Source organism: Lagenorhynchus albirostris, chromosome 7 (genome assembly GCF_949774975.1).
Source record: "Lagenorhynchus albirostris chromosome 7, mLagAlb1.1, whole genome shotgun sequence".
Taxonomy (NCBI): domain Eukaryota; kingdom Metazoa; phylum Chordata; class Mammalia; order Artiodactyla; family Delphinidae; genus Lagenorhynchus; species Lagenorhynchus albirostris.
The window spans coordinates 79,668,753-79,687,627 of NC_083101.1; the positions used below are offsets into that span (position 1 = coordinate 79,668,753).

The 18,875-nt window shown below is 44.9% G+C and overlaps 1 protein-coding gene across 2 annotated transcripts in view; it reads left to right on the forward strand.

The window, feature by feature from the left end:
* The window catches only part of ACO1 (aconitase 1), a 59,738-nt gene extending 40,883 nt beyond the window's left edge, over positions 1 to 18,855 (forward strand). For both annotated transcript variants that reach the window (XM_060155187.1, XM_060155188.1), the window contains 9 exons: positions 883 to 967; positions 1,749 to 1,905; positions 3,295 to 3,419; positions 5,281 to 5,385; positions 5,855 to 5,997; positions 8,463 to 8,610; positions 12,815 to 12,937; positions 16,189 to 16,374; positions 17,985 to 18,855. In XM_060155187.1, coding sequence (XP_060011170.1) covers positions 883 to 967; positions 1,749 to 1,905; positions 3,295 to 3,419; positions 5,281 to 5,385; positions 5,855 to 5,997; positions 8,463 to 8,610; positions 12,815 to 12,937; positions 16,189 to 16,374; positions 17,985 to 18,098 — 1,186 coding nt within the window. In that variant the 3' untranslated portion in view covers positions 18,099 to 18,855. The remainder of the gene's footprint in view (positions 1 to 882; positions 968 to 1,748; positions 1,906 to 3,294; positions 3,420 to 5,280; positions 5,386 to 5,854; positions 5,998 to 8,462; positions 8,611 to 12,814; positions 12,938 to 16,188; positions 16,375 to 17,984) is intronic.
* The last annotated feature ends 20 nt before the right edge of the window (positions 18,856 to 18,875 follow it).

Here is an 18,875-nt window from a genome sequence, read left to right on the forward strand (position 1 = left end):
TTCATACCAGCACTATTTATAATAGCTGAGACATTGAAACAGCCTAAGTGTCCATCAACAGATGAATGGCTAAAGATACATATACACAATAGAATACTTGTCAGCCATAAAAAAGAATGAAATATTGCCATTTGAAGCAACATGGATAGACCTTGAGAATATCGTACAAGTGAAGTGAGTCAGACAGAGAAAGACAAATATTATATATTACCACTTGTATGTGGACTCTAAAAAAAATAATACAAATGAATCTATTTACGAAACAGAAACAGACTCACAGACATAGAAAACAGACTTATGGTTACTAAAGGGGAAAGCAGGGATTGTGGGGAGAGGTGGGATTAGGAGTATGGGGTTAACAGATACACACTACTATATATGAAATAGATATGGGACTTACCAGGCAGTCCAGGGGTTAAGACTTCGGGCTTCCACTGCAGGGGGTGTGGGTTTGATCCCTGGTTGGGGAACTAAGATCCCGCATGCTGCGTGGCGTGGCCAAAAAAAAAAAAAAAAAAAGATAAACAACAAGGATTTACTGTATAACATAGGGAACACTATTCAATGTCTTGTAATAACCTCTAGTGCAAAATAATCTGAAAAAATGTGTGTGTTTATATATGACAATCACCTTGTTGTACACCTTAACATAATATTATAAATCAACTATACTTCAGTTTTTTAAAAAAGTAAATTATAAAAAGGACTCAATTGAATGATTTAGAATGGATGAACAGTAGATCAAAATGTTCCCAAGAATGAAAGCTTTATAGAGACAGCCCTGTACTAAACTTACTTAAGTCAGTGGTCTCCAGGAACTGTAACCAACAGGTGAGCCCACTGAGAGTCATTCTCCATCCTGTGCTTCTCTCTTGCACCTAGGTTTGATGTGGTGGGCTATGGCTGCATGACCTGCATTGGCAACAGTGGGCCCTTACCTGAAGCTGTGGTAGAAGCCATCACGCAGGTGATTACAGAGGAATTTGTGGGTCTTAAGAGCTGTTGTCATGTTTCATATGATGTGTGATCAAAAGGCTGGTAATTTTAAGAAGGTCCAGGGAAGTATGGGATGTGGTTAAGAGTACGGTCTTCGGAGTTGAGCGAAACTTATTAACTGTATACCTTTGAGCAAGTTAATTAACCTCTGTGCCTCAGTTTTCACAACTGTAACTGGAGACAATAATAGCACCTGTTTCATAGAGTTGTGAGCATTAAGGTGATAGTGGACACGAAGGACATAGTGCAGCACCTGGCACACGTGTGCTCCCTAAACATGGTTTTGACTGCAGAAGGCACCAAAATCATTTGTTCCTGTTGTCTGAAAACTGGTTCCAAGTCAGACAAATGAATGTAAACTAAATTGCATTGGCTTGATTTTTGGCCCATAAATTCTGTAGCGTTGAGAAATACTATTTGGTTTGCTTTGCATTAATTATAGAATCCCTATCAGTCAGTGTGGCTTCCTTTAGCTTTCAACTTGCAGTCTTCCCCGCCTGTTCTCAGGCCCCAGCAGCAAAATAACCAGGATGCCGCCTCCTGACCAACCTGCTATTTTCTCATGAGCAGAAACCACTGAATGTGTCTCTCAGCTGCTTTTGACCCAGAGTGTCTCCCACAGGGTCACCCTGTGTGCTCTTCTTCCCAGGGAGAGGACCAGGTGAAGGGGAAGCTTAAAGGGAAAACTTTGACAAATGGAGCCTAGGCATTCTCTTCTCTTTGCGACCTGCTTTTCCCCTTGCCTCACACAGGGGGACCTTGTTGCTGTTGGAGTACTGTCTGGGAACAGGAATTTTGAAGGGCGAGTCCACCCCAATACCCGGGCCAACTATTTAGCCTCTCCGCCTTTAGTAATAGCGTATGCAATTGCCGGGACCATCCGGATCGACTTTGAGAAAGAACCACTGGGTAAGATCTTTTCTGGGGGGTTACAGTTTTTCCAATGCATCTGAAAACATTACTGGGAGAAAGTTATTGCTTTCCTTAATAAATAATGAAGGCTAGGCCCTCCAGAGATCAGAGGAGGAGTCTTTTCTTTATGCCCCAATACACAGCTAAGACATAACTGAAATAGTTAAACAAGAATTTACTAAAGGGGGAGGGACAACAAAAGGGAAAGAAATACCCAAAGTAGTGGAGATCTTGCCATTCTGGCTTCTTCTCCAGTCCCTTCCTTTCCAGCTCCCACTTTAATCTAATGATAGGCACTGTTTTAATGTCTCCTCTGTAGGAACACGTCCACATAGTACAGCTTCTTGAAATTCTGGGGACAGGATGCTTTGTTTCCTTTCCTCTGGTCTCTTTGCTGTACCCTCCTCAACCTATGCTAATAAGCAGATTAGATAATATGAAAATGGTGACCTGGAATTTACTTTCAGGAAATCATAGCTTTAGACATACAGTTGATCCTCATTATATATGTATTCCATATTTGCAAATTTGACTACTCATTAAAATGGGTTTTAACCCCAAAATCAATGCTCATCACTCTCCCATGGTCACTCACAAATGTGCACAGGGTGGGGGCGGGGAGTGGTGCAGGTGTGAAAACCTTGAGTCCCTCACTGTGCCTGCTCTCAGCTGAGGTCAAACAAGGCAACATTCTGCCTTTTTTTTTTTTTTTTTTGCTGTACGCAGGCCTCTCACTGTTGTGGCCTCTCCCATTGTGGAGCACAGGCTCTGGACGCACAGGCTCAGTGGCCATGGCTCACGGGCCCAGCCGCTCCGCGGCATGTGGGATCTTCCCGGACCGGGGCACGAACCTGTGTCCCCTGCATCGGCAGGCGGACTCTCAACCACTGTGCCACCAGGGAAGCCCCATTCTGCCTTTTTGTTGCAGGTCTTATACTGCAAACAAGTGTCCTGTTTGAGCTCTGTTTAGCACCATGTTTTTCACATTTTTGTGCTTTTTATTGGTGATTTCACTGTTTAAAATGACCAAGAGTAGTGCTAAAGTGCTGTGTAGCGTTCCTAAGCCCAAGAAGGCTGTGACAGGCCTCGTGTTAGACAGGCTCGCAAGTTCAGTGTGAATGCATCAACAGTATGTACGAAGTAAGGTGTCATGAAACAGAAACACACATAAAACAGGGTTATGTCTTGATCAGTTGACGACAGTGTTGTGGATGGAGGCTCTTGGGAGCCTAACCTGTGTGTCCCCTGGGGGCAGTGACTGAGTATTCTCTGAGTGTGCACGTAGGCTTTACAGAACGTAACTACCCTGAACGAGACTTGACTGTATGTGGCGATGAAAATGGGGTATGAGATGTTTTTCTCACTAATAAACATTTTTTTCCCCAGGGGTAAATGCAAAGGGACAACAGGTATTTCTGAGAGATATCTGGCCAACCAGAGATGAGATCCAGGCAGTGGAGCGTCAGTATGTCATCCCTGGGATGTTTAAGGAGGTCTATCAGAAAATAGAGGTGAGGTCCCAGCCCACCTGTGAGGGAAAGCTGCTCTTATGCATCATCTCTGCCACCCTTGAGGCCAGTGGCGGTGTCAGCTATACAAAGTAACATTTCTTCAGATGATTGGGGAAGTGGTTATCCATCATTTTTCTCCTAAGACTCACGTTTTTCCAGACCCCACACTCCCCAGATGTTCCCAGAGTTGGACAAGTGAGCGGCAGCCTCAGGAGGAAAGGCCTCAGCTGTGTGTGGTTCCTGGCCAGCTCTCCACAGCTCCTCGCTTCCTCAGGCAGCCTGGGGCGTGCATCAACTATGGTTGAGGACCCCCTGATGTCACTGTAGTGTGTCACTGAGGCATCAAATGGTTGAATGCACCTCTCAGATGTATTTGCATGCTTAAAAAATAATAATAAAAATAAAAGCCACTCAGTAGGAAACACCACCCTATCAAACTACCGAAATAAAAAAAAAAACTTGGTGTGCATTTTACAAATACAGGGAAAATGTATGGGGCCCAGCATCATTTTCTGAGCCCCTTGGATGTTACCACTTTCCCTAGTCTCTGTGATAGGCTGACCCAAGGGCTTCAGCCTGGGGCTGGTGGTTTGAATGAAACAAGAGGGCAGACTGGGGAGCAGAGTCACACGGGGGTCATATTCATGCACTGTGAATCCCACAAGCTGCTCATTGGGAAATGGTACAAGGGAGTTTGGTAGATATTGGGTTAAATGTATTCCTCCAAAGTCTGAGTCAGTGGACATGTAGAGCTAATTCAAGCCAATCTGAATGCATAGCAGCTGTCTTTTACTAGCTAATGTCCTTATGACCTGGAGGTCTACTTCCCAGAATCTTCAGAGCATACATAATTTCCCCTGGGGTACAATCTGGATTATTTCATAAATTATAAGTATATGTATTAGTTATCTATTGCTCTGCAACAAATTACCCCCAAACTTAGTGAGTTAAAACAGCAAGTTTGTGTTGGTCTTTTTTTTTTTTTTTTTTTGCGGTACGCGGGCCTCTCACTGTTGTGGCCTCTCCTGTTGCGGAGCACAGGCTCCCGACGCGCAGGCTCAGCGGCCATGGCTCACAGGCCCAGCCGCTCCGCGGCATGTGGGATCTTCCCGGACTGGGGCACGAACCCGTGTCCCCTGCATCAGCAGGCAGACTCTCAACCACTGTGCCACCAGGGAAGCCCGCAAGCATTTTTTTATCTCACAGTTTCCATGGGTCAGAAATGGAGGTGCGGCTTAACAGGGTGTGTGTGCCTTCACAAGGCCCCAGTCAAGGTGTCATCTGGGGCTGCAGTCTCATCTGAAGACTCAACTGGGGGAAGATCCATTTCTAAGACCACTCATGTGGTTGTTGGCAGGATACAGGACCTCACGTGCTGTGGGTGAAGGCCTCAGCTCCTCATTGACTGTCAGCTAGAGGCTGCCCTCAGTGCCTTACTAGTGGGTCTCTTCACCTGCTCTTCACAGAATGGTAGCTGGCCTCCATCAGAGCAAGTAAGCAAGCAAGCGAGGGTAAGAGGGTGAAAGTGACAGAAGGCAGAGTCTCTTTATAACCTAATCCTGGAGGTGAGTCACTAGGCCTAGCCCCTACTCAGCAGGAGGGGATCACTTGGGGGTGTGAATCCTAGAAGGCAGGTCCGTGGGGGCCATTCCAGAGGCTGCCTATCACAGAGCACATGTATTTTTAAATTACTTAGCATGGTGTTGTCTTAGTATAGAGGAACTCTGTTGTGTGACCATTTAGAATAAGAATGGTTTTCACTGTGCTCTTAGCTTGAATATATGTTTGTGTTCGCATGTTAAATTTTCCTTAGGATGGACTGTGATTAGATCTGCCTTTCCTTTTTTCTTTTTTCCCCAAGACTGTGAATGAGAGCTGGAATGCCTTAGCAGCCCCATCAGATAAGCTATATTACTGGAATCCCAAATCTACATACATTAAGTCACCACCATTCTTTGAAGACCTGGTAGGACTTTTTACTTTTTAACAAAATGAGTTCTTCAAAAAGTTTCTTGCCTTGCAAAATCCATATTTAAACCTTATATCCATAAAAACAAGGGAAATCTTCTCTGAAACTGATGATCAAGGAGTCTGCACTGCCCTGGGTGGGACGGGGAGGACTCCTGCTGTCCTTAGCATCTGAGGCCTTCTCTGGATGTGGAGAAAGAGAATGTCGTTTGCAGCAGCATCCCTGTTGCTTTCGAGGGGACAGTGCCAATACTTCACCTCCCTTCAAGAGTGAGATATGAATATTTTGCATAAATTCACCTCACCTTTCTAAACACCCCTGAAAAAACCAATAAAACTAGAATTTTCTATGCGCTGATATAGGGCTGTCATCTGGTTCAGGTCCACGGACTGCTACTGTTGGGGTTCCCCTGGTGACATGTTGGAGAAAACCTGGGCAACCACTGACTTACTGTGTTCTTTGGTAGACTTTGGATCTTCGGCCCCCTAAATCTATAGTGGATGCCTACGTGCTGTTAAATTTGGGAGATTCAGTAACAACGGACCACATCTCTCCAGCTGGAAATATTGCAAGAAATAGCCCTGCTGCTCGCTACTTAACTAACAGAGGGTAAGTAATGAATAAGGGGAGGAAGGCCTGAAGGCAGAAATGGAGAGAGTGAGGCCAGCAGTTCTCTTTTCATGAGGTCTCCTTGGAGTCACACTTCGGTTTTTCACAGAACCCCGGGGCTTGAAAACCAATTGGTCTTTCTGTTTGCTGCTTCGAAGCTTCCCTGGGAGGATCCATCAGCACGTGAACCCCAGCAGGGATGAGGACCTTCTTTCTGAGCAGGTGTACTCATTAGACTCAGCTGTCATCCCAGCCCCCAGCTTGGCTGACTGTTAAAGTACAAGGCTCTGCTCTTCACCTGTGGCAGAGTCTGGTTACACTTGAAGCACTCGACAGGGCTAGAACTGGAAATGCATTGATATTTCCTGGTTGAGAGACATATTCTTTACAGAGATCCACTTCAAGGACTTGCAGTTTACGCATCCATTCAGCAATCCTTCAGTCACATACCGATTTTAGCAGTATTATCCACTGTTATTTAGTATACCACTATCAATCAATGTCGGTCCCCAATGGGACTTTCCATGAGAGTCATCTGGGGATTTAAAAGTTCCTGGTTCCCGTCCCCACCTCCTGAATCAGCTTCTTCAGGGATGGGGCCCAGAGCCAATTTGAGGAACGAAATTCAACACTTTTTTTTTCCCAGTAGGAGAGGATAGCTGCCTTGCCCCTCATCTCACTTGCCTGGTGACTAACCCATTTTCTTCATGAATTTCCCTTTCTATCCTGCTCACTCATCTCTGCCTTTTCCTAGTGCACCCTATGGGACAGTCTATTCATTCAGACCAAGAATATTTCATATTCCCCAGAAATGTGAGTGTTGTAAGTTTAAGAAGATAGCCCACATCTAGAGGAGATGATGCACAGTGGGTCTGTGTCAAGATTTTTCTTTAACGCAGGGCAACTACTTTTCAAAATGTGTGGGAACTGCCTATACACAGATACATATTGTGAGATTTTAAAGGGATATGATTCTGCTTTGAGTGGGAGACACAGGTCCATCAGCAAGTAGAAAAGGGCAGGTGATATTCAAGATGAGTCAGTGAGTCCCTGCTCTTCCACTCACCCACACTGCTCGGGACACATTGCCCACCACCTTGTTCATTGAATGTTCCAAGCAAGGCCAAGTACCCTTCTGCCTGAGAGCCTTTGGTTGAGCTGGCTGTTTTTTCCTCTTGGATGCCCTTCCCCAAGATACCCTCTGAGCTAACTCTCTCACCAAGTTCAAGTCTCCCTCCATGAGTTCACTCCCACCATACTCCTGTTCTCCTTGCCCTGGTCTACCTTTTCTTTTTTCTGAGGTATTAACCACAATCTAGGAACACTTGCGTAGGATGCTCTTTAAAAAAATTTCTTTGTCTCCAGCTTCTAGAATGTAAGCCCTGCAAAGGCAGAGATCTTAATTTGTTTTGTTCATTGTTCACCCACAACAGCTCCTGGCACATAGTTGGTGCTCAATAAAAAGTTGTTGAGTGAATGAATGGGAGAAAAGGCTTCTAAGAACAAACAGAAACTAGAGAAACACAAGATTGAGGCTGGAGGAAGAAACTAGAAAATGAGCAGTGACCAACACCTTTTTAGATTGGTGATTATTGATACTCTAGAGAATTGAATGAAAGGAGATATACCTTCTCATAAAAATGTACATGCACATTTTGGACATAATTTCAGGGGTTCATAGCCACACTCACCTACTCCTGAAGCCCATTCATAGACTCTCAATCTTCAAATTAGATCTAACTAATAAATCATTAACCACACGCTTCCTAGCATTATAAGAAACAGCCCAGTGAACTGGTCACCATGTTCATTTTAAGATGTTGTTACTCATTTTGCAAAGTGTCCTTTCATTGGGACCCACAGACAAGATTTTTCTTTGATTTTAGGACCACCGATAGCTATTCCTGTCTGCCTCTTTGGCACTGCCCTGATTTTGATCTTACGAGAATTCTAAGTCATGTCGCCAGTTATGTGTCTTTTCACTGCACTGAGCTCCTGGTAACTTGGGGACAAATTTGAACCTACTTCTGTTTAGTTTATAGAAGGTATTTTATGTGTCCCCATTCTTGGCTCTACCTGACTGGCCTATCCTGAGTATTCCCTTTGCTTCCTTTGTTTTTTTTTTTTTTTACCCATTTTTAGTATTTTACCTTTTGTGAAGCTTTATAGGCTACCCTACTGAATCAGTAAAATAAATACTCTTATTAAAGTCCCTCCCGATTGCTCTACTCAGGTTTATAAGACTGTAGGTTGCTGCTGGGAGCATACTGATTCACAATCCCACCTGCCACCTCTCACTCTGCCCTCAGTTGAAGCCATGGGAACAGCTTTTCTGCCTTGGAGAACAATACTTAGCAGACTTAGAGAAACACCTAGGTTTGTGGGTTTTCTCTTTTCTCGGGGTAAGCCAAGTTTAATCTTCTCTCAGTTCACTGAACCAGTTCCCCTCCTGCTTTCGTTATCAGCTTGACTCCACGAGAATTCAACTCCTACGGCTCCCGCCGAGGTAACGACGCCATCATGGCGCGGGGGACATTTGCCAATATCCGCTTATTAAACAAATTCTTGAACAAGCAGGCACCACAGACTATCCACCTGCCTACTGGCGAAATTGTGAGTATTGTGTCTTCTACTTCATTAAGAAGCCAGAATTTCTCAGGCTCTGGGTGGTTGGATGTTGGCACCATCACTTTCCTTTTGGTCTTATTTTTATTTCACAGCTCATCCTACCTCTTGCTTTGTACAGTCCCTCTTGCCAGGTGTCCATGTATATCAGAGTTCATCCTTGATGGAGAGGCCCTTTACACTGGGAAAGCTTTTCCTGCTTAGAGATTCTGCTTCATGTTTTAACTAAGTCTAGTCTCCTCGGAGTTGAGCTTAAAAACCTCTGAGTGAAAGTTCGTCAGCTCAGAGTACTTGAAGGGGAAATTCCAGGTTAAGGTGGAGGATATTTATGAAGAAGTGCTATTTTATTGGGTTGGCCAAAAAGTTCGTTTGGGTTTTCGGTGGCCTCGTATGGAAAAACCCGAATGAACTTTTTGGCCAACCCAATATAACTTTAATAGCATTTAATTAATCTACCATATCACTAGGAAAAGAAGGAATGTACGGGATTGTGCAGGCCTGCTTGGGTCCTAATGGGAACCACTTGGAGTTGGCATATTACAGCTGGAATTGTCCGTGCACAGATGGCAGGCATATGAGAGGTGGGGAAGCCTGCACTTTAAGTCAGACAGGCCTGGGTTCAAGTCCCAGCTCCACCTCATATCAGCTGTGGAGCCCTCAGCAAGTTATCTCCCTCTCTGAGCCTCATTTTCCTTACTTGAGAAGTAGAAATAATATCTACTTTTTAAGGCTCTGAGGCTTAACCTGGAATGGAATGACACGTAAAACACCTAGCATGGCATCTGGCACAGCAGCAGGTCCTCAGGGTCACTTCCCTTCCCAGTGAATGCTGTGAAACCGCATGAAAACTGGTTAAGCTACTTAAGAAATAACCCTCACAAATTATTTTAAAATGATAATGGCCAAATACGTCTGTGGAACTTACTCCATCCCAGGTGCTGTTCTAAGCTCTTTGCATATACTGACTTGTTCAATCCTCATAACAACCCTTTGAGGAAGGTACCATAATTCTCCTTGTTTTAAGTTGGCAAGTGGAGCCTAGAGAGCTCATGTAACTCCCTAAATTCACAAGTCTGAGGAGCTGAGATTAAAACCCATGGAGTCAGGCTCTGTCCAAAGTCAACGCTCTTTACCACCAAACACACTGCCTCACTTGTAACTGGTTCTATGTTTGTAAAGCAAATTCATCATAGATACTCTGATCACCAGGATCCAGCACAAAGTCAGTGCCCAGGAGATATTTGTTCAGTGAATAGCAGGGATGATAAACTATTAAGTGAAAAAGATACAAATAAATGGTAAAATCCCCGAGAGATGAAGGGGAAGGACTTGCAGTTACAGACTTTGGAGGCCTCCAGGATACTGTCACAATGAATCTCCCTCATTTACAGCCCTGCCATTGCACAGAACTCCTAGTCAGTTGCTTAGTGCCTCAGCTTAAATAAGGAAACAGAATGAGAGATGAAGAGACATTTGGTCAGGCCTTGAACTTGGAAGACAGACAAAGAACAGAGGAATATAAAGGACAACAGATAATGGAAAGAGTAGAAGAAAACTAAGGAAAACAACTGTCTCCTCAGAGTGATAAGAGATGATTTTCTGTTGCTGTAAAGTAATCAGAAGACAAGAAAGAGCTCCTTAAAAAAAAAAGAAGCCCCTAAAATTTCACAGGAAAAGCTGGTTAGTTGAGAATATCTTCCAGAATATAGAAAGACAAAGGGGAAATTAGAAAATGTAAGAAAATTAAAGACTGAACTGAGGAGGGCCAACATCTGATTGAATAGAGATGCTAAAAAGAACAGACAAGATCTGAGAGGAAATTATTAGAGAATTAACACAAGAAAATTCCTCAACTGCAAAATCTGAGATTCCAGGTTCAAAGGTCCACTGAGTGCCCAGCCACGTGATTAAAGAAGACCCACTCCAAGTGACATCATTATGAAATTAAGACAGCAAAGTTGGGAATTCCCTGGCGGTCCTGTGGTTAGGACTCCGCGATTTCACGGCTTGAGGGCCTGGGCTCGATCCCTGGTTGGGGAACTAAGATCCCACAAGCCGCGCGGCACGAACAGCAGAGGTAAGGAGATCTAGAAACTTCAGAGAGGGAAAAACAGCTTATGTGCATTGTCCTGGGGATCAGACGCGCTCACAGCAGCCCAGGAAACAGACTGAGGAAAGTTATTGGGACCCTAAAATCTGTGTCCCTCATACTTCCAGCCAAGTGAGATTAAAGTAATAACACATTCAGCTATTCAAAAACTTTAAAAATACCCTCAGTCCCAGTCTCAAGAAGCTACTTAGTAAATGTATTACACCAAAACGAGGTAATAAACCAAAAAAAGAGGAAGATGTAGGATCCAAGAAAAAGAAATACAGGGAATCGACAGGATGTTGGGGAAAGAATAGGAATGCACCATGTCCTCAGAGAGCCATCAGTCCACATAGGAATGTTGGGTTCCAGGAGTGACACCCCATGAAAAAGATTTTTAAATTAGACTGCCTGTTAGATTTGAATGTCTTTAGAGAAGACTTGTACTGATACTTTAGGCAGTGCATTTGGGAATTAATTAACAGGTAGGGACACAGAAATAGGTGAGCACACATACAAAAATTTTATTCCAGTGGAAAAAAATTTTTTAATTGCCAAGAAAAGGAAATCAGAGTATATTATATGGCTCAGCTATAAGTGGCATTTACATAATCAAAATGTATGACAATGATATTAGAAGGCCACGGAGAGTAGGGGGTGGGGCAGGGGAAGGAGTGCGGTGGTTAAAAGAACTAAATCATCAAAGTAGGAAATTAACAATAAAAAAGGAGAAATGAAGAACTGGCTGATTAAATACTTAGGGATACAGAGGCACAATACAGAAGAAACCACTAAATTTTATGTTTTCTTCAGAAGAGCGGGAGAGTACAGGAGCTGATGCTTTATAAGCTGCTTGCTACTCTCAGTTTAGCTCATGTATGAGAAAAGCCAGGAGCTTGCAATTCTAGACCTGCTTAGTCCCACTCATCTTGGGTTCCAAGACCTGCTTTGCCCCACTCATCTTGGGTTCCAAGACCTGCTTTGCCACGGGATTGTCAGCTTTGCGGTAGTTTTGAAAGCACTTTAAAAAACACACACTTCCACAGGCTTAATATACAAAGCTACTAATAGATATCTCTGAAAATATCAGGTAGGTTGTTTCTTTCTGGTCTTTGAAAGGATCCAGGCTATTTGGCTAGAGCAGGCTTTCACTGGTTTTTTTTTGTTTGTTTGTTTGTTTTTAAACAGTTTCTATATTCATGAGCTCTATCCAGCTAAAGACATACAGAATCCTACCCAGATTTAGGCGATGCCATGTGACATCAACCACCGTCTCCATCCTTTCACCGCAATAGTAATTTGTGAAAGCCTACTTGAGAATTTGATTAGACACCTTTCTAGAGCTCCTTTCAAATCAAATACTCCTTCTTTAGGACAGATCTTATTTTCTGACTTAAGTAGCCAGGAGAAAACAATGTTTTATTACTCACCAGCAATGATATCATCTCTTTGTGAAGTCTCAGCTCAGCGGAATATTCAGAGTTCCTGTGAGAAACAAATGAATCTATTTGTGTAAGATGTTTCTCATATATACTAAAAGGTCCATTAATCCTTTCCTGTCCTTTATTGATTGGTGCTTCCATCAGTGTTTCTACTGTCTTTACCTTGACCTCCATGTAGAAGGGTGACAAATAAGAGTTTGCATTTTATGTAATTTCTGAACACGTGACCTTCTTTCTGTTTGGCTACCCTTCACAACTGACCATCACTGAGTTTCTGGTACTCAGTCAAAACCCAGGTTTAGGTGGGATTCTCTGCTTTAGCTGTAAAATATTTTAATCAATGGAAGAGTTAAAAAAAAAAAAACTGATCTAATTTCCTATTTTTCCCCTGATGCCCTAGGATTTGAATGTTTTTCTAAAACTAGGACAATTAGGCATTTCACTTAACAGTATAAAATTCAATTTGACAGAGGTACGTAGATGGAGTTAACTGGAAATTTGTAGACCAGGCAACTGACTGGTTGAGTGTTCCATTGACTTTACGTTGGCTTGGCCGACTACAGACCCTTCTGCCCCTGCATGTCCCACCAGGACTCACTGCCCTGTGTCCACACTCTGTGCCTTTACTGTGTCTGTAAAACCTTCCTCTTCTCTTCCTCAGCTTGATGTGTTCGATGCCTCTGAGCGGTACCAGCAGGCGGGCCTTCCCCTGATAGTTCTGGCCGGCAAAGAGTACGGCTCAGGCAGCTCCCGAGACTGGGCGGCCAAGGGCCCTTTCCTACTGGTGAGTAGGATGCAGAGACATCCCCGCAGGCAGCTGCCCCTCTGAACCGGAAGGGAAGCTGGGAGGGAGGCCAGAAATAAAATGCTTTGCTTTACTTTCCAAGATGTTGAAGAGCAAAGCAAGCTCGGGAAAGCAGGGAATGTTTATTCATCTCCTGCTTCTTGGTAGATTAGGATTTACTTCACTGAGTGAAGGGTAATCTAGAGTTCACTGGCTTCCCTTAGATCAAACATTGCTATCCTGGGAGCTGTGGATCTTTGGGGGTGTCTACAGAGCAGTTGGGGGGAGGGTCCCGAAGTTTATCCATCCAGAAGTGTGTAGTATGTGTCTTTTTTTTTTTTTTTTTTAATGGGGAAGGTTTCATGGTTTTCATAACGTTCTCAGAGGTTAACACCTGAAGTTTATTCAAGGCTCTTGTCCCAGGTGAATGTGAGGAATAAGCTACTGCTACTGTATCGTCAGGTTCACAGAAGGGAAAAAGTAAGGAGCCTGAGCTTTGGATAAGCTCGGGGAATGCACTTTTTAACAGTTGCTTATCACTGCCTGTGAAAAGTCTGCATACAGGCTCAGTAGAAAAGGAAGCCCTCTCTGTATGTAGACAGTCAGCTCTTTGGAACCTTCAGCCATTTCAGGGCTTGACCTACATCAGGTGTCCCTGTGGGAGGGGCCACGCAGGACCTTTTACCTCTCGAGCATTTGCTTGCCCTGAAAGCAGGGCACACTCCTGGTGACTGACTTTAATCCTCAGGATAGGGTAGAATAGCTTAGCAGATATCAATTTAAATAACGATGGCTCGAGCAAATCAATGCACTTGGCAGATGCTAAGTAAGTTGATATCCACAAGTACAGTAAAAAAAAAAAAGATGGCTGTCTGGCAGGCAGCCCTCCAGACTCCCAGGCTTCTGAAAAATGTCTTTGAACATCACACCTATTTTTTTTTTTTAGGCAATCAGTTTGCAGTGGGGGGGGGGAGATGTTCTTATTAGTTGGTAATTTGTCAAAGGCCTGCCTTTTCTAGAAACTGCTGAAAAGAACCTAAGAAATTACAGAAGAAAGGATTTTAGGAAGGGAGCTGGGCGCTGCAGGGAGCAGTCAGGTGGGGACAGTGAGATCTGGGGAAATAAGAAGAGACCTGGCACCGAGGGGCTCTCTAGAGGCTCGCTGGGCTGCACCAGCCACAAGACCAAAGAAGGAGCCCGGATACAGCGACAGAGACATCAGTGGTTTAATAGAGGGGGGCTCTTACACATCTGAAGCAAGGTCCTGGGGCAACACCCCACCGTGTGCAACAAGCAGGACACAGCAAGTCTTCCCTCCCCTGGGGGAGAAGGAGGCTACCATTTATAGGGGGGGATTGATGTCAGGTTGGCTCATCAGTTACCAGGGAAACCAGCAGCTGGGGCCTGTGTCTCACAGCCCCTCAGGTTAACCACCACCACTAGGGCAGATGTTTCCCTTTAATAAACTAGCAGGTGGGGCCGTTCTGACTTAAGGGGCAGGGGGCAAGCACATTCATGTGAGTAGGGCGGAGGTGAAGCAGGGACTGGTCGAGCAGGGGATGTACAAAGAGCAAGAGAACAGCCATCTTGAGGGGCCTGACGATACACGTCTAGACTTCTCTACAGAACTGCTCCAAGTTCTGTCTGCCCAGACAGCCGTACACACTTCATTCTGTAGCTGCCCAGCCTCGGCCACTAGGCAACCCCGGGCTGTCCTCATGCAGAGAGGGACAGACAGCTGTGATCTGCAGTGCTGCAAGGCCCTTTACACAGAGCTTGAGATGTGAATGACCTGTGTTTACAAAGATTACCACTTCCCCCAAAATAAGTATACAGTACACATATACATAAATCCATACAAAATATCTACTGTCCTAAAGAATCTGCCCTTCCTCTATAAATTTGCTTTTAAATTTGGAAACACCTTGATATTTTAAAAAAACACCTGTGCCTGGATCTCATTCCCAGAGATTCTGGTCTGACTGGTAAGGGGAAAGGCCAGGACATCGGGCTTTTAAAAGTCTCTCCAGTGATTCTAATATTCAGCAGAGTTTGAGAACTACTGCTCTATAGCCATGGTTCTCCTAAATTAAAAGAATCACTGTCTTCTCCCACCCATGCTCCCTGTTAGAGATTCTGATACAGTAGACCTGGGGTAGTACCCATGAATCTACATTTTTTTAAATTAATTTTTATTGGAATATAGATTTACAATGTTGTGTCAGTTTCGACTGTACAGCAAAATTAATCAGTTATACATATACATATGTATAACTCTTTCTAAGATTCTGTTCCCATATAGGTCATTATATTGAGTAGAGTTCCCTGTGCTATACAGTAGGCTCTTACTAGTTATCTATTTTATATATAGTAGTGTGTATATGTCAATCCCAATCTCCCAGTTTATCACCCTCCCTTCCCCCTTGCTAACCATAAGTTTGTTTTCTACATCTGTGACTCAAGAATCTACATTTTTAACAAGCTTCCTGAGTAACTGATTCAGGGGATCTTAAAAGTGTACCCTAGATATTGAGACCTTTTAGGGGTATCTTACTATTATATTACAGTTAACTAACATTTGAGGATGGGATATTCTAGTTAATCAAGTATCCTGGTTTATTGATCATTGCTGTATATTGCCAGTTATAGATCATAGTAAAATGTACTTTATAGGAAGCTTTATATCAAGATTATATTCAATGTAATTTGATCCCTGAAACAGGAAGTATAAAAGCAGCACACAGTAGGTAATCATTTACTTTCTCTGTAGTATGTTCTGAAAGTTGTTTTTATTAAATCTTCGGTGTCTGCTGATGCACCTACAATAATAGCAAAATTCAAGGGGAAAAATGAATTTTCTTTATGTTTCTTTGTGCTGATGTTTCCAGATACAGTGGAAGTTTGCTGAGAAATGTTGTATCACAAAGTGGCTAAGTGTGTGGTTAGACTGCATGGGTTCAGATATTGGGTAAACCACTGACTACTAGGGTACAGGGGCACAATAATAGCGAGGGTTGGGGGAGGGTGGGAGGAGAGTTCATTTCAGCGCCTACATGCTGCCTACACAGTGCAGACAATCAGTTAAGCCTGGCTACTGTGTTATTTATAACTAGCGGGCAACATTTTATGTAAACGATTAATTGGTACTTATGAAGAATTTAGGTGTGAGAAGAGTTTTGACTTACGAAGCCTTTGTAAAGTGTCTGTGTAACGAAAGAAAAACTGTCCAAACTACTCTGTTGGCTCATCAGGGAATCAGAGCTGTCCTGGCTGAGAGTTACGAGCGTATTCACCGAAGTAACTTGGTCGGGATGGGGGTGATCCCCCTCGAGTATCTCCCCGGGGAGAATGCAGACACCCTAGGACTCACAGGGCGGGAACGATACACTATCAGCATTCCAGAAACCCTCAAACCACGAATGAAAGTCCAGGTCAAGGTAAGTCGGCACCTTTCCATGCCAGGCCCAGCTCAAAGGCCCTGTGTTCATCATCAATCTTGTTAGAAGGAAATCAGTGGGATTTGGAAGGAAAAATAAATCCCTCAGTAGACATGCTTTAGACTTAGGAGTTCTACTAGCACCTTTCTGACCTGCCAGCACAGTGATGCCACACTATGTCGGTTTATTATTTATTCTGTTTACTCATAGAGTTATCAGTTCCATCCTTCCTCCCAAACCTGCCAGCCCCACTGTCTCCTGTTCCTCCCAATCTCAGCCCAGAGAACGGTGATGAAATCTCAGCGAAAGGGCATTTTCACATTACCTTAAAAACCTTTTTAGGGGCTTCCCTGGTGGCGCAGTGGTTGAGAGTCCGCCTGCCGATGCAGGGCACACGGGTTCGTGCCCCGGTCCGGGAAGACCCCATATGCCGCGGAGCGTCTGGGCCTGTGAAACATGGCCGCTGAGCCTGCGCGTCCGGAGCCTGTGCTCCGCAACAGGAGAGGCCACAACAGTGAGAGGCCCGCATACCGCAAAAAACAAAAGAAAACACCTTTTTAGGGCTTCCCTGGTGGCGCAGTGGTTGAGAGTCCGCCTGCCGATGCAGGGGACGTGGGTTCACGCCCCGGTTTGGGAAGATCCCACATGCCGCGGAGCGGCTGGGCCCGTGAGCCATGGCCGCTGAGCGTGCGCGTCCGGATCCTGTGCTCCGCAACGGGAGAGGCCACAACAGTGAGAGGCCCGCGTACCGCAAAAAAACAAAACAAAACAAAACAAAACACCTTTTTAGGGCTTCCCTGGTGGTGCAGTGGTTGAGAGTCCGCCTGCCGATGCAGGGGGCGTGGGTTTGTGCCCCAGTCCAGGAAGATCCCACATGCCGCGGAGCGGCTGGGCCCGTGAGCCATGGCCACTGAGCCTGCGCGTCCGGAGCCTGTGCTCCACAGCAGGAGAGGCCACAGCAGTGAGAGGCCTGCGTATCACAAAAAAACAAACAAAAAAACCCCACCTTTTTATTATAAACCTGTGAACAGACACACTCACCCCATCCCTGAGCCTCACTCCCAAGCGGCCGACTTTGATTAGCCCAAAGGTGAAAAAGACAGTGCCCTGGATGAGGTAAGGATGAAGAACGAGCACCATGGTCCCAGGGTGATCTAGCTGCCCAGACAGACTAAGCTGCTGAGCTGTGTCCCAGGGTCAGCAGCTGGGCCAGTGCCTAATGGACAACCTTAACGAAACATCTGCTGACTGCCGACACTTCCATCCTCGGGCAGTCCCTGGAGGAAGTTTAAAAAATATCCCAAACGCCACTACTAGCTACTGCCCTGAGAGGCTATTTCTAATTCTCAGGTGTCTCTCACTTCCATCACTTATTCTCTGCAGTGCTTGCTTTACCGTGTAGATCAGTACACTGGGGATCTTGTTAAATAAAATGCAACTTACTGCTCAGCAGGTCTGGGCTGGGGCCAGCGTGCGCCTGTCCCCGGCACTGCCGGAGTGTGGACCACACTTGGAGGGGTAGCCTGAGGGCAGGCCGGGCAGGATGCCTCTGGAAAGGGCTGGCTCACCTCCTCCCTCAGTGATTCTTCTCTGCTTCTTCGTCCTCCCAGCTGGATACCGGCAAGACCTTCCAGGCTGTCATGAGGTTTGATACCGACGTGGAGCTCACTTATTTCCACAACGGGGGCATCCTCAACTACATGATTCGCAAGATGGCCAAGTAGGCCCTGGTTTCCTCGGAGATGGGCATCCTGGCCGCAGCGGGGAGGAAGCGCAGTGCCTACAGCCCGCAGGCCCTGGCATGGCAGTCTCTCCACCCCAGCCTTTCCCCTCTCCTCCCCTCCACGCAGGGGCGCTTCCAACCCAGGGTGCCCTAAGGTTCCGGTGCCCATCCTCTGCACACAAAATCAGCAGTCTCTACATGCTCTATTTTTGTTAATCTTTTTATCTTTTTCTAGAATTTGGAAGCTTAGAATGGTGGGATTGTCAGTTGTGCCAGGAAGGGAGAGCTGAGCCCTTTACAGTTACTGATCACAGAATATGTTGATTTTTCACTCTTAGCCTGTACTGTTCAGCTGAACACAAATGTCTCCTGCCCGATTTTTGGTTTCTCTGTTACCCTCTGCTCAATGAAACCTTTCCCTTGAGAGTCCTTTGCCTCTGCATACTGTCCCAAAGTTAACTGACAAGGCAGAGAAGAACGTTTTCACACTTCAAATCCTAGCCGTGACTGTGATCCCCTCGCCCCGCCTTTTCCTCCAGAGTGAATGATCCAGACACCTCATGGATGGTTCAGAGGTTGAAATTTTTTATGTACCTTTTGATAGATCAACACTGAAGAAATATGGAGGTTTCTTTTACTATATTCAAACATTTTCCCCAGAAAATGTTTCATGTATCGAGAGAACTTTAGATGTGGTTTTGGAGAGAGATGCAGAACATTTCTAATTTGAATACGATTAAATCTATTTTCAAGGAAAACTTTTTGACTTTGATACTGA